Here is a 17,613-nt window from a genome sequence, read left to right on the forward strand (position 1 = left end):
AACATACATACACAAGCCCATAGAACACTAAACATTACGTGATTGAAATCAGCTTCTGTTTTATATGAAACAAATACAAATGTGGAATCATTTGCTCCAAATGGTATTACAGATACATGCCAAAATAAAGCAGTGTACAAGCAACTTACAGTGCAGTTCAAAGAGCACAAGAAGTTGTGATAATGATCACAGGGCAATGAAGCCAGCTTCTATACCATGTCAATTCAGATGATTCCGAGGTTCTGGCGTATGCTAGAGCACAGTTATTTCTACTTGATAATAATCACGTAGTTAGTATTACAGTATTGGGTTTTACCTGTAAATAATTTTATAGTCAGAAGGCAACCACCATGTCATCTACAGAATTTTACATGGTGACATGCAGCTTACAGAAGTTAATATTAGCTTTTATTGAGATATCTTGACTATATTACTTTGCAAGGTCTCTAAAACTTTTCAGTTTCCAGGCGCACACTTTACTACTAGATGCACCCATAAACATAAGCGGAAAATATTGTCTTGTGAATCACACTTTCAAATAAAAAAATGTGGGGTTTTACACCATATTTTCTCATGTTGAAATTCACTGCCAGGCCACTTAGAGTGCTGCTGCTGTTCTCTTTTTCTGTATTGTGACATGGGCCTTGCACTTCTTATGCTTTGGTGTTCTATGCTCCAGCTAGGTTGACAACATGGTCGAGCAAGTGGAGAAAGTTGTTTTGGAGGATCGCTGAATGGGAGTGGGACACATCAGCCTTAAAGTTGGCATTTCTGTGGGATGTGTCCACACAGTCCTGCATGAAGGTGTGAAAATGAGAAAGTGTCCCGTAGGTCATTGCTATGAATGCTGACAGGTGATCACAAGGCTTTCATGTGGCATGTTGCCAGGCAATGTTGAGGTGTGATGATGGCATGAGTAGTACTTCCTTTCCATCAATTGTGACAATGGATGAGACATGCATGCCATTTTTCAATCCTGAAACGAAGCACCAGGTAACTCAGTGGAAGCACACACACTCACTGCCACCAAAACAATTTTGGGTAAGTGCTAGTGCTTGGAAAAATGATAGTGGTCATGTTCTGGGACAGCGGTGGCATAATCCTTAATCTTTGCATTTCAAAGGCCACTGTGGTAATAGGCGCATCCTACCAAGATATTTTGGAAGGACAGGCTCCTTACAGCATTGCATGAAAAATGCTTGGAAAAGACACCACGTGTGCTCTTTCACCAAGGCAGCACATTCTGCAAGTGCGACACTGCTGTTTCTCTTTGTGATGACAACTTTGAAGTATCTCTCATGCCCCCTACTCACCTGACCAGGTTCCTTGTGCCTTTTATCAGTTTCCAACAATGAAAGACACTCACTGTGGTCACACGTTCACTAACCGTGCCACTATTGCAGCAGCTGTATTTCCAGTGTTCAAACCAGACTCCCAAAGAGGCATTTAAAACAACCATGGAATCATTACATCAAAATTGTGAAAAATGTGTATGGCTGCTGGAAAATTATACCTAGAAGTGACACTATATCCACAGTTTTGGTATGACTTTTTTGTGAGAGAAAAAAATCTGAAATATAATAATTGGAATGCAGCTTGTACTGTTTAAATTATTTGTTCTCAACAACACTATCAAATATGCTATTTCTCTGTTTTTGCTTCGGCACTCTGTGTGTAGTGTATTTTTTTTAAAGTTATATACCAGTCTTGTATTGCTTTTTATGATTTTTTGTTTGAAGATGGGCTTGTAAGCTGAAAACTGTTCCACTGAATTACTTAATACTGTAGAATGTACACAGTTTGTGTTTTACATTTATAAGTGTGACGTTGTTCTACGAAGTATTGAGGGGAGAAGCTGAAACTACATCTATGTATGTACCCTACAAAGTGCTGTGAAACACATGGTAGAGGGTACTTAAGACAGTATCATATCTTGGGGGTTTTTCCCCCAATCACAGTTGGAGCACAGAAAGTATTGACAGCTTAAAGCTTCTGTATGTGCTATAATTTGTCTAATCTTGCCTTCGCAAATCTTATGGGATTAAAAAATGTACAGGAATTGCTGGTAATTGGTGTATGATATCTGATTTCACAGATAGTTCTGCCTTGGGATCTTTGCTCATCCTATTGGTTGTATTCCACCCACAATTTTTCATGATTGTAATAATAATAAGAATAATAAGCAAACAACTGTCGACCCCCACACCTATGGCAGTGCTCCATGTCTAATTTGACACTGCTTTACTGTATATCCTAGCAGCCTGAGCTGTGCAGTATCTAAGCTGTGAAGTGGAAATATTGCATGACACACAGTCAATACTGCAAATGATCATGTGTGGAGGTTCTCCCGCTGTATGCATTTCCACAATAAATGTCAATTAAGTACAAGAACAGAAACAGGGCCTACAGTGTATTTATCTTATCTCATTTCTACCTGTCAGTTCGTTATCTGCCATTTCAGTCATGACTCATGGTGATGATTATTCGCTCATATTCATGATGAATAATATTATTACGTTTACAGTTTTCTCGTTCATCAAAGCATCTCTTGTCAAATATTTTTTTCATGTGACCTACCACTTTCCTCCTCTATTCTAATAATAATAATAATAATTTTTAAAAAATAATAAAAAATCACACATTTTCTTCAGTCTTTTCTTTCTTTACAAGATTCCAAATCAATTCTGTGGTGTTTAATTCTGGATGGTGTGGTGGCAATCAAAATTAAGTAAATCTAGTTTCTTCCAAAATTTCGGCAGTGAAATAAACAGAGTAGGTCGGTGCTAAATAACTAATGTTAAAAACTCAGTTTTCATTAGATCTTGCTCATAATGTATGTGATTACTGGCCAGCCGTGGTATTATTTCTCTTTTCTAGAAAACTATATGAATGTGGTTCATTTTCATAGTTCTTGTGTGACTAGGAGCATTATCAGAAATGACTGTTCTTCTAGGCTGTAATCCTGAAATGAACTGCATCTTTGTGTGTGTTCTGAAATTTTTAAAATCCTTGTTTGGATGATAGTCCAAATTTTTGCTGTTTGAGAAGAGCTCAAGGGACAAAACTATATGTTGGCCATTACTTCTGTTTGTCAATTCTCTTCACACATTGTAATTTTACCAATATTTGTTCACTCTGTAATTTGTATGAAAACACATTGTTATAAACTACTGGCTGCTTTAATTGTGATGCTTCCTTAATGTTATGGGCACTTTCTGCTACTATGTCATCTTTGTTCACAAATGATTTCTTGTCTGTTCTGCCACCTTGGAAAACAAAACCCCATAGACAAGAACTGTTTTTCTCAGAGCGTCTTTTCTATCCTTGTAGTTTTGCGAGTAGGACTGTGAAATTTTCATGAAGTTTGTATTTCCTTATGTTGGTCTTACTACTGCAGAAATTGCTACCTAATAATATATATCTCCATCATAAGTGGAATATTTACTGTGTGCACTTTGCTTCTTCTTTTATGGGGTAAATACTTGAATCCCACCCTGCCCCGCATTGTGTCCCTTCTATAATTAGCATGCAATTGACTTCTTCCAGTTTAACATTTTCTTGCGCATATCATCAGCACTGTCACTCATTTCACCTTCATGCCATCATTAACAGCAGGCTTTCATACCTGTCCAAGAAGACATTTTCCATAATCACTTCCCATGCTTGCACTATGAGATGATAAAGCACACTACTTTGAACTGGAACATGGTTGTGCGTAGTCATGTAATCAGCTTAGTTCACACTTTGACAGGATGAATTGTTCACTTTATCGAGTAACAGTAGTACTTGATGTAGTCGTATTCGTTAGTAAAGCTCATTATGTGTGTTGCTATTTTTTTCACAGCTTTCACTCTCTGCCTGCCTGTTATTTTACTACCGAGCGAGGTAGCCCAGTGGTAAGACACGACTCATATTCAGGATGACAGTGGTTCAAATGCCCTTTGGGCTATCTAGATTTAGGTTTTCCATGGTTTCCTCAAATAACTTAAAGCAAATGCCTGGGTGGTTCCTTTGAAATGGATATGGCCAAATTTGTGGTCAAATTTTGTCTCTAATGGCCTTGTTGTTGACAGGACATTAAACTCAGTATTTTCCTTCCCTGTTCTTTTCCTTTGTTTCCTTGTTTGATTTTTACTCATTTTTGTTAATTACTTTATTTGTTTGTTGCATAGGATCACAGTGACCTGTGCTCTATGATTAAGCATTCATAAATGGATATTAAATGATGATATCTTCATTTATTTTTCAGCATTTTGGATTTTGCCAAGGATAACGATTATACCCTCACAATGGTAGACAATCTTCTGGACCTTTTGACTAGTGGGGAACATAGCAAAACAAAAAAGATTTTGGAGGAAAGGCGAAAGTTACGCGAAGAGGAGGAGAAAATAAAACAGATGTTAGAAGGCAAAGGAAATTATTCCAACATAGTAAATAATGAAAATGTGCCGCCTTTAAAGGAGAAAAAAGTGGATATGAACCAGCTTAAGACAATAAAGGATTTTGGTTTAGATACTTGTTTTCTTGACGTATTAGGTGAGTATACTGTGTTTCTATTACGTTGTTGTTGTTGTGGTCTTCAGTCCTGAGACTGGTTTGATGCAGCTCTCCATGCTACTCTATCCTGTGCAAGCTTCTTCATCTCCCAGTACCTACTGCAACCTACATCCTTCTGAATCTGCTTAGTGTATTCATCTCTTGGTCTCCCTCTACGATTTTTACCCTCCACGCTGCCCTCCAATACTAAATTGGTGATCCCGCGATGTCTCAGAGCATGTCCTACCAACCAATCCCTTCTTCTAGTCAAGTTGTGCCACAAACTCCTCTTCTCCCCAATTTTATTCAATACCTCCTCATTAGTTATGTGATCAATCCATCTAATCTTCAGCATTCTTCTGTAGCACCACATTTCGAAAGCTTCTATTCTCTTCTTGTCTAAGCTATTTATTGTCCACGTTTCACTTCCATACATGGCTACACTCCATACAAATACTTTCAGAAACGACTTCCTGACACTTAAATCAATACTCAATGTTAAAAAATTTCTCTTCTTCAGAAACGCTTTCCTTGCCATTGCCAGTGTACATTTTATATCCTCTCTACTTCGACCATCATCAGTTATTTTGCTCCCCAAATAGCAAAACTCCTTTACTACTTTTAGTGTCTCATTTCCTAATCTAATTCCCTCAGCATCACCCGACTTAATTCGACTACATTCCATTATCCTCGTTTTGCTTTTGTTGATGTTCATCTTATACTCTCCTTTCAAGACACTATCCATTCCAAGTCCTTTGCTCTGTCTGACAGAATTACAATGTCATTGGTGAACCTCAAAGTTTTTATTTCTTCTCCATGGATTTTAATACCTGCTCCGAACTTTCCTTTTGTTTCCTTTATTGCTTCCTCAGTATACAGATTGAATAATTGATTCTATTATGTAGTTTATATTAAATAATGAAAAATTTCATTTCTACATTACATTTCCATGAAATTTCCTTTCAGAGAAGTCATTTTATCCCAGTGAGCAAAAAGCCGGTGATGAAGCAATGCAGTCCCAGTTAGAACAAACTTCATCTCTCATTCAGAAGCTGCAACAAGTTCAGAATGACAGGTTGAGTCTTCCTCCACCTATGCATTTATCACAAGTACCACATGCTTCAGATGGAGAAGTTCATCTAGGTATGTATTTTTACACTCTCTCTCTCTCTCTCTCTCTCTCTCTCTCTCTCTCTCTCTCTCTCTCTCACACACACACACACACACACACACACACACACACACACACAATGAAACCAGGAGTCTCGTCTCCAGACAACCTCTTGGTTTTACTTTTTCTGGTTGTAGATTATTCATTCAAAGCTATGTAAGTGGAGGCTCAATGCATCGGCATCACTGGTGTGTTTTTTTATCAGAATAAGACATCAAATACAATTCAGTTAGTTGAACCTGGCATAATTTTAAAACTCCACAAATTCAGGTGTTCTGTGGACCCAGGTCCACTGTTACTGATGTTATTATGAAGTGAACTATTCTAAAAGCACTAATAACCCATTATCTGCAAAGCAGTCATCAGATCATTTGTCATTTGGTGCAGTGGACTTTCACTGCAGGTCAGGTACAGAGGACAATGACTGGACAATCCGCTGAGGGCCAATAGGACTCAGCTGCCCTAAAGCTACTGAACACATCATCATCATGAGGTGAAACTTGGTGAGGATAATCCTGACGTTCTCGGTGATCTGTGGGGTAGGGGATGATCTTTTAAAATGGTGTGGAGGCAATATTTAGGTTTTTTTTTGGGGGGGGGGGGGGGGGGGGAGGAGACGACAATCTTGGTTGGGCTTAAGAGTTTTGTCAAAAAAAAAAAAAAAAATTTGCGAAAGCTTTAAGCAGTTGTCAATGGGTTGAGCCCCACAGCACTGATTGTTAAAAGTCAGCACTATTCAAAACACTTCTTGTCAACCATTGTCTGGTTCAAATCTCTGTCACGTTCAGCAACCCCAACATTCTGACACCGTAATTGCCTGATGGAGTGTTATTGTGTCCTGGGAGCAGATGATTAATTGATCAATTATAGTAATTGTACTTATATTTAAATGTATTATGCAATATGCGACATGATCACAAAAGTTTACCATGTACTTTGAATTTCATTTTTCTTCTACTTGCTGTGTTGTGTTAACAACAGCCTTAATTTGATTTCATTTTCCTTTCTACACATGTGTACTGCATTTGAACATGATCGTCTCTATAATGCCCATTCACGATTCCATGTTACTTGCGCTTGAAATGTGTACCATATCAGCTGATCGATACAAAGCACACACGGCCAGGAGTTGTTAGAAATGGAGGGGGGAAAAAATCAAACAGCCCCTTTCTCATATCCTCTAATTCCGCAGTAGCTATTGTACTTATCCTGTGTATAATGTGTGTGTAAATATTTTTATTTGTTACTATTTGTGAGCAGGAAAACTACACTCCTTCTAAGCCCTTATCTTTAGATGAAGTTTTTTAGATTCAGCTGCTGTTACTTACTAGATGCATCCATATATGTTATAAAAGTGGATGTATGTGTATATGTTCATATGTATGTATGTATGTATGTACGTTCTGCATCTACACCTATGCCAGTGGGTCGATTTCATCCAAACTTGGTGCATGTATCGCATGCTGTCTTGAAAGAACCCCTGGATAAAAACCACCATCTGCCTGATATGAGCTCACATATATTGAGCTGCATGGAAACAAAACTGCAAGGTGAACTTCTAGAGGAGTACAGGTGTTATACAAGGTGGGGCAAATAAAAGTGGGCTGGAGAACAGAGTTCCAAGGTACAAAGAAACACAACAGAGGAAAGAAAATACTATAGTAACCAGACTGTAGCAGATGTTTAAAGTGACCACAATTCATCTCTTGGAACTTCTGGGCCCTGGTCAGCAAGGTGATGATGGCTGCCAGCTGCAGTGGCCAAGCAGTTCTAGGCACTTCAGTCTGGAACCACGCGACCGCTATGGTCGCAGGTTCGAATCCTGCCTCGGGCATGGATGTGTGTGATGTCCTTAGGTTAGTTAGGTTTAATTAGTTCTAAGTTCTAGGAGACTGATGACCTCAGATGTTAACTCCCATAGTGCTTAGAGCCATTTGAAGCATTTTTTTTTTTTTTTATGATGGCTGATCGAAGCTTGACTGCTGGAATTGCTGCAGTCTCGTCCTAAATGTTCTGCTGTAGTTCTTGAAGACTATGAGGGTTTTTGCGATACACCTTAGACTTGAGGGCTCCCCACACAAAGCAATCACACACTGACAGGTCAGGTGACATAGGTGGCCAGCTAGGGCAGTGATCAGACTGACCTCTACCAACAACTCTGTCAGGCATGTGCTCCAAGATTCAGTCGGCTGTAGGGGCAGTTGCTCCATCCTGTTGGAAATAACCATAGGCCTTTTCTTCCTCCATTAATGCTGCTGCAAGTAGTTTCAAAATGTTGGCTATATGGTGCGGGCCATTTTCATTTGCCCCACCCTTTATGTGTTCAAATATGTTTGAAATACATTAGATTGCAGTGAAATATATGTGACATGTTAGTATGTGAGCAAGGCCATGGGCAAAGAGCTGCTCCTAAATCCCTGGATCGATTTCAACCAAATTTTGTGCACTTGTTACTTACTATCTGGAAAAACATACTTTAGAGTTAAAAACTAGCAACCTTCTATTGGGGTGGGAGTGATAACATGGAGAAACAAGGGGCCAGGAGGAGATGGACAAAGAGTGGGAAGGAGGAGATGGGCATAGATAGGTGGGAGGAGGAGGTGGACTGAGGGGGGATGAAGGGGAAGTGAACAGAGAGGAGATGAAGGGGAACTGGACAGAAAGACTGGGACACTCAGATGTTTAGGACGGGTGGTATGGACAGAGCATCGAGTGACATTATACTGAGTGCACTATCCGAAAATTACCTTGAGCAATTAAACAGAGAACTGACACGTGGAGATAACATCTTGGACCTACTGATAACAAACAGACCAGACCAGAACTTTTCGACTCTGTAAGCGCAGAACAAGGGAATCGGTGATCATAAGGCCGTTGCAGCATCCCTGAATATGGGAGTAAATAGGAATGTAAAAAAGGGGAAGAAGGTTTATCTGTTTAGCAAGAGTAATAGAAGGCAGATTTCAGACTACCTAACAGATCAATACGAAAATTTCTGTTCCGACACTGACAATGTTGAATGTTTATGGAAAAAGTTCAAGGCAATCGTAAAAGATGCAGTCAATACCTTCGCTGCGCAGTGCCGATGGTACTGTTACCAATGACAGTGCCGCTAAAGCGGAGTTATTGAATGCAGTTTTCCGAAATTCCTTCACCAGGGAAGACGAATGGAATATTCCAGAATTTGAAACACGAACAGCTGCTAGCATGAGTTTCTTAGAAGTAGATACCTTAGGGGTTGCGAAGCAACTCAAATCGCCTAATACGGGCAAGTCTTCAGGTCCAGATTGTATACCGATTAGGTTCCTTTCAGATTACGCTGATACAATAGCTCCCTACCTAGCAATCATATACAACCGCTCGCTCACCGATAGATCTGTACCTACAGATTGGAAAATTGCGCTGGTTGCACCAGTGTTTAAGAAGGGTAGTAGGAGTAATCCATCGAACTACAGACCTATATCATTGACGTCAGTTTGCAGTAGGGTTTTGGAGCATATACTGTATTCAAACATTATGAGTCACCTCGAAGGGAACGATCTATTGATACGTAATCAGCATGGTTTCAGAAAAATCGTTCTTGTGCAACGCAGCTAGCTCTTTATTCACACGAAGTAATGGCCGCTATCGACAAGGGATCTCAAGTTGATTCCATGTTTCTAGATTTCTGGAAAGCTTTTGACACTGTTCCTCACAAGCGACTTCTAATCAAGCTGCGGGCCTATGGGGTATTGTCTCAGTTGTGCGACTGGATTCGTGATTTCCTGTCAGGAAGGTCGTTTTTTCTTAGTAATAGACAGTGAATCATCAAGTAAAACTGAAGTGATATCAGGTGTTCCCCAGGGAAGCATCCTGGGCCCTCTGCTGTTCCTGATCTATATAAATGACCTAGCATCCTGGGCCCTCTGCTGTTCCTGATCTATATAAATGACCTGAGTGTCAATCTGAGCAGTTCTCTTAGGTTGTTCGCAGATGATGCTGTAATTTACCGTCTAGTACGGTCATCCGAAGACCAGTATCAGTTGCAAAGCGATTTAGAAAAGATTGCTGTATGGTGTGGCAGGTGGCAGTTGATGCTAAATAACGAGAAGTGTGAGGTGATCCACATGAGTTCCAAAAGAAATCCGTTGGACTTCGATTACTCGATAAATAGTACAATTCTCAAGGCTGTCAATTCAACTAAGTACCTGGGTGTTAAAATTACGAAAAACTTCAGTTGGAAAGACCACATAGATAATATTGTGGGGAAGGTGAACCAAAGGTTGCGTTTCATTGGCAGGACACTTAGAAGATGCAACAAGTCCACTAAAGAGACAGCTTACACTACACTCATTCGTCCTCTGTTAGAATATTGCTGCGCGGTGTGGGATCCTTACCAGGTGGGATTGACAGAGGACATCGAAAGGGTGCAAAAAAGGGCAGCTCGTTTTTTATTATCACATAATAGGGGAGTGTGGCAGATGTGATATGCGAGTTGGGATGGAAGTCATTAAAGCAAAGACGTTTTTCGTTGCGGCGAGATCTATTTACGAAATTTCAGTCACCAACTTTCTCTTCCGAATGCGAAAATATTTTGTTGAGCCCAACCTACATATGTAGGAATGATCATCAAAATAAAATAAGAGAAATCAGAGCTCGAACAGAAAGGTTTAGGTGTTCGTTTTTCCAGCGCGCTGTTCGGGAGTGGAATGGTAGAGAGATAGTATGATTGTGGTTTGATGAACCCTCTGCCAAGCACTTAAATGTGAATTGCAGAGTAATAATGTAGATGTAGATGTAGAAATGCGTTTCAGACAGGTACGTGCTAGTAAAACTGTGAGGGACGGGAAAAACCCACTGTGGTTCAACAACAAAGTTAGGAAACTACTGTGAAAGCAAAGAGAGCTTCACTGCAAGTTTAAATGCAGCCAAAACCTCTCAGACAAACAGAAGCTAAACGATGTCAAAATTAGCATAAGGAGGGCTATGTGTGAAGCGTTCAGTGAATTCGAAAGTAAAATTCTATGTGCCGACTTGACAGAAAATCCTAGGAAGTTCTGGTCTTACGTTAAATCAGTAAGTGGCTCGAAACAGCATATCCAGACACTCAGGGATGATGGTGGCATTGAAACTGAGGATGACATGCGTAAAGCTGAAATGCTAAATACCTTTTTCCAGAGCTGTTTCACAGAGGAAGACCGCACTGCAGTTCCTTCTCTAAATCCTCGCACAAACGAAAAAATGGCTGACATCAAAATAAGTGTCCAAGGAATAGAAAAGCAACTGAAATCACTCAACAGAGGAAAGTCCACTGGACCTGACGGGATACAAATTCGATTCTACACAGAGTACGCGTAAGAACTTGGCCCCCTTCTAACAGCCGTGTACCGCAAGTCTCTAGAGGAACGGAAGGTTCCAAATGATTGGAAAAGAGCACAGGTAGTCCCAGTCTTCAAGAAGGGTCGTCAAGCAGATGCGCAAAACTATATATATCTCTGACGTCGATCTGTTGTAGAATTTTAGAACATGTTTTTTGCTCGCGTATCATGTCCTTTTTGGAAACCCAGAATCTACTCTGTAGGAATCAACATGGATTCCGGAAACAGCGATCGTGTGAGACCCAACTTGCTTTATTTGTTCATGAGATGCAGAAAATATTAGATACAGGCTCCCAGGTAGATGCTATTTTCCTTGACTTCCGGAAGGTGTTCGCACACTTCCGCACTGTCGCCTGATAAACAAAGTAAGAGCCTACGGAATATCAGACCAGCTGTGTGGCTGGATTGAAGAGTTTTTAGCAAACAGAACACAGCATGTTGTTATCAATGGAGAGACGTCTACAGACATTAAGGTAACCTCTGGCGTGCCACAGGGGAGTGTTATGGGACCATTGCTTTTCACAATATATATAAATGACCTAATAGATAGTGTCGGAAGTTCCATGCGGCTTTTCGTGGATGATGCTGTAGTATACAGAAAAGTTGCAGCATTAGAAACTTGCAGCGAAATGCAGGAAGATCTGCAGCGGATAGGCACTTAGTGCAGGGAGTGGCAACTGACCCTTAACATAGACAAATGTAATGTTTTGTGAATACATAGAAAGAAGGATCCTTTATTGTAGGATTATATGATAGCGGAACAAACACTGGTAGCAGCTACTTCTGTAAAATATCTTGGAGTATGCGTGCGGAACGATTTGAAGTGGAATAATCATATAAAATTAATTGTTGGTAAGGCGGATAAAATTAATTATTGGTAAGGCGGGTGCCAGGTTGAGATTCATTGGGAGAGTCCTTAGAAAATATAGTCCATCAACAAAGGAGGTGGCTTACAAAACACTCGTTCGACCTATACTTGAGTATTGCTTATCAGTGTGGGATCGGTACCAGGTTGGGTTGACAGAGGAGATAGAGAAGATCCAAAGAAGAGCGGTGCGTTTCGTCACAGGGTTATTTGGTAAGCGTGATAGCGTTACGGAGATGTTTAGCAAACTCAAGTGGCAGACTCTGCAAGAGAGGCGCTCTGCATCGCGGTGTAGCTTGCTGTCCAGGTTTCGAGAGGGTGCGTTTCTGGATGAGGTATCGAATATATTGCTTCCCCCTACTTATACCTCCCGAGGAGATCACGAATGTAAAATTAGAGAGATTCGAGCGCGCACGGAGGCTTTCCGGCAGTCGTTCTTCCTGCCAACCATACGCGACAGGAACAGGTAAGGGAGGTAATGACAGTGGCACGTAAAGTGCCCTCCACCTCACACCGTTGGGTGGCTTGCGGAGTATAAATGTAGATGTAGATAGGGAAGAGGAGAGAGGGGAAGGTGGTGAACAACGAGAGAGAGGAGAATGAGATGGACAGGGAGAGGGTAGAAGGAGACGGACAGAGAGAGGAGGGAGTAGGAGATAGAGTGTATGAGAGGAGTAAGAGAGGAACTCATAGAAATTTGGAGTAAGTACATACTCTGCCAATGCTGAGTACTCAGCTAATAGTGTTACACTGAGAACCGTGGGCTGTGAAAATATTTGATTTGGGCTGCAGCTTGACACCCTTGAATTAGAGCATTGATTGGGAATGAGCCCTATATGCTATTAATTACATTGCATGTTTGGAATGAACAAAAATGGGGCTGCAGAGCCGTTCGGTTGTGTGTGTGTGTGTGTGTGTGTGTGTGTGTGTGTGTGTGTGTGTGTGTGTGTGTGAAGTAATAATTACAAATACTAAGAAAGCAAATCATCATAGCTTGTATCTCTGTAGTACTATATGCTTCGACTCCTACAGCCTCCATAAGTATTGAACTCATGATGGGATCTTTGAAAAACTGTGTGTGAATGAATAATGGAACAAAGATCTCCATAACAGTAGCTGAAAGGGACAGTAAATTAAAATAATTTGCTTTTACATGAATGCTTTATCTATGCAGAGATTGGTTGTCCTTGGCAAAATGTTCAAGTTCAAGTCACATTGAATAGATGCTCTTAACTATTTCTCATAACATTTTGATTATTTTCATCCCAGCATTAAGTTTACAATAGAAGTAGAGCGTAATGGAAGCCCTCATGTATTGATAAAATCTCCAGGACATTGTGCTTACAGTAAACTCAGAAATAAGAACCAGTACCTCCATGCACTGTTTGAATATGCCAACTGAGCAAAATTAGAGCTCTCCTTGGTTGTCTTAATGATGATTTGAGGTCGAGGAATCCTGATGTATATAAGATACTGTATCAGTATGGGAAAGCATATATTGGTTAGACAGAGCATTGCTGCTACAACCTGGTAAATCCACCATAGTGGAGATAGTTAATATGTTCCTTTATTAGGTTGGTGGATAGTAATAATCAGTTTAATGTAGATGAGAGCATTACGTAAAACATTTAATCTGCATTAACCTGCATCAAAACAAAATGCAACCTGGCTTGGCTGAATGAAGTTTTTATGGCAATTTAAAATAATGGTAAGTCATTCTAGCCAGTGGTTACCACATGATAGTGCTTTATGTATACATTACATTAGAGGCAAACTTAAAGCTTTTGGTTCTTAGAAGATTGCTCTCTAATATTAAAATCACCCCAATAAGATTAAGTAATAGCACATCATATGAAGATGATGGTCAGTGTACATTAACAGACACTTCTGCTCCTGTTTGTTAGGTTGTAGGTTACAGTCATTAACAAGTAGTGTCCAATATTTCAAGCGCCTGCTCCGGTTTGTTGCCAACGAAAACTACCAATTTTAATGGAGAGTACTTTCCCAGAAAATCCACAATCATGTTCCCTTTAAAATGATTCAGTGAGGTAACGAACTGAAAGACTGATTTTTTAATCATACCACACCATAAATATATATAGAGAGGAAATGTCAAATATATGAGTATACTTGTTTTAAGAACAAAATGCTTGCTTTGCCTTAGTGAGTAATGATAAGTGTTGCTCATGTTCTAATGGATGAAAATAACTTCCTTGGTTAGTATAACTATGTGAATCAAATGGAAGTCAGTGATTTCTCTGCAATAGATTTACAGTCACTGAACAACTTTCAGCTTCACACACACACACACACACACACACACACACACACACACACACACACACACACACACTGTTCATATTAAAATACCACATATCTTACTATTATACATTATGGCAGTTTATAAATTAACCTCACAACAATCTTATTTTATATTTCGTAATAAATGTGCAATTTAGATACACACAACAATTTTATTTTAGTTATTCCATGTTCTTAGTTACTTTCCCAACAAATTATTTTCTAATAATACACTATGGCTATTTTAACCACATTTATTTTGATTGTATTTCAGCGGATAGAATAACAGAAAGTCTTAAGGATATGGCTAAAAAGCTGCCACCTGCTTCAGTTGCTCCTGTTCCATCTATAAGGAAGGCGATGGGAATTTTGCCAAGTGAAATTGTTCCTCCAAACATAAACTTTGAAAAGTTACCTATGGCTGTCAGAAGTCAGCAGGTAGTGAATCAGACCAGTGCAGTTATGATGGACGTTGATAATGTTGTACAGAGTGCATTAACCCAAACCAGTAGCAGTGAGATGCCAGTAATACTTAGTGAACCCTTAGCAAGTGGACATGTAATAGACGTTGGTGTGGAAGGCACTTCATCACATGCAGAGCATAATGAAGCATCTGTCAGCCTTGTGCCAGATTTAGAATCAGAACTGAGGGAATTTTTAGAAAGTGAACCTGCCCTTAGTAACTCTCCCCTTCATGACGACAAAACAATAGAAGAGATTCTTTCAGAATCATGATATAATGCTCTCCCGTGGGATATTTTTGATGACAGCTTACAATTTGATGATAAGAATGTCATTTGAATTCCATATATTTTATAAATTACACTTTATTTAAAATATGACAGAGATTTGTTGTTTATAGTATATGAAATACATACATCAAGTTTTATGATTTTAGATAATTTATTTTAACTGTAAAACTCAATTCCAAGTTGAGTTTGTTGTAAAATATTAAAACACTTAACAGACTGTTTATATATATAAAAATCCTTATTTTTTACATTGTAATGGAAAGTCTTAACATAAAAGCCAAATGTCAGTACTTACTCAGTGTTTGTTACAAACTGTGTCAGGCATTGCAAAAAACTGTGATATCCAGTAGAATGAAGTGTCAGTGCTGTTAAATCTTTCTGGGATAATTATTGGAGGAGAATGATGGCCCACTGTAAGTATGGTACACATGAAAGAATCAAATGTTAAGTTCCTGTAAGAGGACAGGAATATGGTGCTTGGTGTTATCCTTAACTTCATGTAAAAAAAATCATTATTGAATTAGACCCAATCCTAATGCTCCCACCAAATGCACTGTTGTACATGTTGTTAATGTGTAAATGCATTTAAGGTATCATAGTAATGGGGAAAGTTGAATTGTACTACAATAATGGCTGTCGCCTGAAATGTCCTATTCTCCAGGCTCCAAACCCCATTTGTCGGCAACTATAGACATTAACTTCCATCTGCTGTGATGAAGAGCTTCCCCATTATAAAATATTTTATTGTTATTCAACAATATTTTTGTATAATCACAGCTTCTCATAGTGAAGGCAGTATGCCAGTCAGTCACATATATAACCCATCACCCCCCCCCCCCCCCCAAAAAAAAAAAAAAAATTGTTTCAAATAGTATACAGTTACTTCGGTGTAATTCTCTCATCTCTCCCTCCCTCTCTGTAGTTTCCCCTGTATAGTTTAGAAATATTGTGAGATAAATTATTACTGCTGATATTAAACGTCCTTAATTTTCAGTAAGAATGAATTCCACATAAACTATTAAATTCTTTCTTAAAAATGTGGATTCATTGGATGTTGAGTGATCATTTCACCTGTTTGCTGGTGTGTACATTACACCAAATTTAAATTTGAACATTATTATATTAAAAAACTGTCAGCTTGTGATATAACAAGCTTGCAAATTTTTATAGACACTGGATCAATCATTTTTGCATCATAGCTGTTTCATGTGTAAAGTGTGTTCACATTAGTTCTAGTTCATGTCTGTTCAAAATGTCACTTGAAATATCGTTAAATAAGATGTTTTGACTGTGTGACATGTAGGAGATTGTGCCAAATGTTTTTCTGGCTTATTCTGATTTAGTTCTGTTGTACTAAAAATTAAAAATGTATTTTGCTCAATGTCACTTTTCTTAATACAACTTTTCAAGTATATAGCAAAAATCATATTGTAGCATACAAAATGAGTGTCAGTAGAAAAAAACTCTCATTGATCTGTAAGTTTCTGTAACAATGTTATAAGTGTCACCTTAAGAATAACAATAGCACTTCCAGAATTTTGAGAGCAATTTTAAGAAATATAGTGTATGAATGTATTAAGTTGTTGTTTAACTTCTTATTCTATAAATGATGTATGTGATATATCAAAATGGTGTGGAACACATCAATTTTACAAAATCTGCTTGTACATAACTTGAATGTAAGTATGGCTGTATGTTAGTTGTACACAGATACCTACATAAATACTTTGAGAAATTTTTGAAGTTTAATAATAGTCAAAAACTAAATTATCCTTTCACTTCCATTATATGTACAGTTGAATTGAAGTTGGAATTGCATATATAGAGTAGGAGGAGTTGTTAAGTAGAATTTTTTTATGAAACATCAAATTTTTTTTGTACATCACATTTTGTGTCTCATTGATTTGATGGAGATAATTAAGACAAATTTTGTTAGGTGGATATTTAGAATGTGTAACTGTTAACAATCTATTTCAAACAATGAAGTAGATGTTTATGAAAAGATTAAACCCAGACTTGTGTGTGTCATATGGAAAAATTATGCCAAATGTTGCACCACAATGCACTAACCCATAAAATTAGGCAAGATAAGTTATTGATCGCCATGTTACACAGTAAGCACTGAAGTTGGACTGTTTGATGGGAGTGACACAGTGCTTTTATTTTATTTTTTGTCAGTGCGACGTATAACAATATCGAACTTTTCGATTTAATTACTAAATTCTGTTTATACACTATGTGTCCTCAAAGTCTATGAATACCCCACTTGAACATGCTGTATGTGACATCAGGTTATACATCCAAGAGCATAAAAATGTAGGTTCAGTGTGTCAGTATCAGAGAAAGGTTTTGTGCCAGGAAAAAAAAAGTCATTAGCAGGAATTAAGTTGAAACACTGACAAATTTTGGAAGACTTGAATATGGCCTGATCCACTGTTAACAATTTTGCTCAAAACTGGAAAACTCAGGGAACCACTAAATATAATTATCATTCACACATAATTGACTTTTATGAGGAGAAGTATGAAGTATTCTGGCGCCGTCTCCGGCAGCTCAACCAGTGGTCCATTCTGGTCCAAGCTACTGGAGATGGCAGTGTGTGTGAGGTGTGCTTGCTTCATTGAATGAATA

At 38.7% G+C, this 17,613-nt stretch overlaps 1 protein-coding gene across 3 annotated transcripts in view; it reads left to right on the plus strand.

Moving 5' to 3' along the window:
- LOC126484598 (bromodomain-containing protein 7) overlaps window positions 1-16,725 on the plus strand; it is a 137,407-nt gene extending 120,682 nt beyond the window's left edge. For all 3 annotated transcript variants that reach the window (XM_050108163.1, XM_050108161.1, XM_050108162.1), the window contains 3 exons: window positions 4,250-4,536; window positions 5,503-5,679; window positions 14,505-16,725. In XM_050108163.1, the coding sequence (XP_049964120.1) occupies window positions 4,250-4,536; window positions 5,503-5,679; window positions 14,505-14,965 (925 nt within the window). In that variant the 3' untranslated portion in view covers window positions 14,966-16,725. The remainder of the gene's footprint in view (window positions 1-4,249; window positions 4,537-5,502; window positions 5,680-14,504) is intronic.
- The last annotated feature ends 888 nt before the right edge of the window (window positions 16,726-17,613 follow it).

The sequence above is a fragment of the Schistocerca serialis genome, chromosome 6 (genome assembly GCF_023864345.2).
Source record: "Schistocerca serialis cubense isolate TAMUIC-IGC-003099 chromosome 6, iqSchSeri2.2, whole genome shotgun sequence".
NCBI classification, from domain to species: Eukaryota; Metazoa; Arthropoda; class Insecta; order Orthoptera; family Acrididae; genus Schistocerca; species Schistocerca serialis.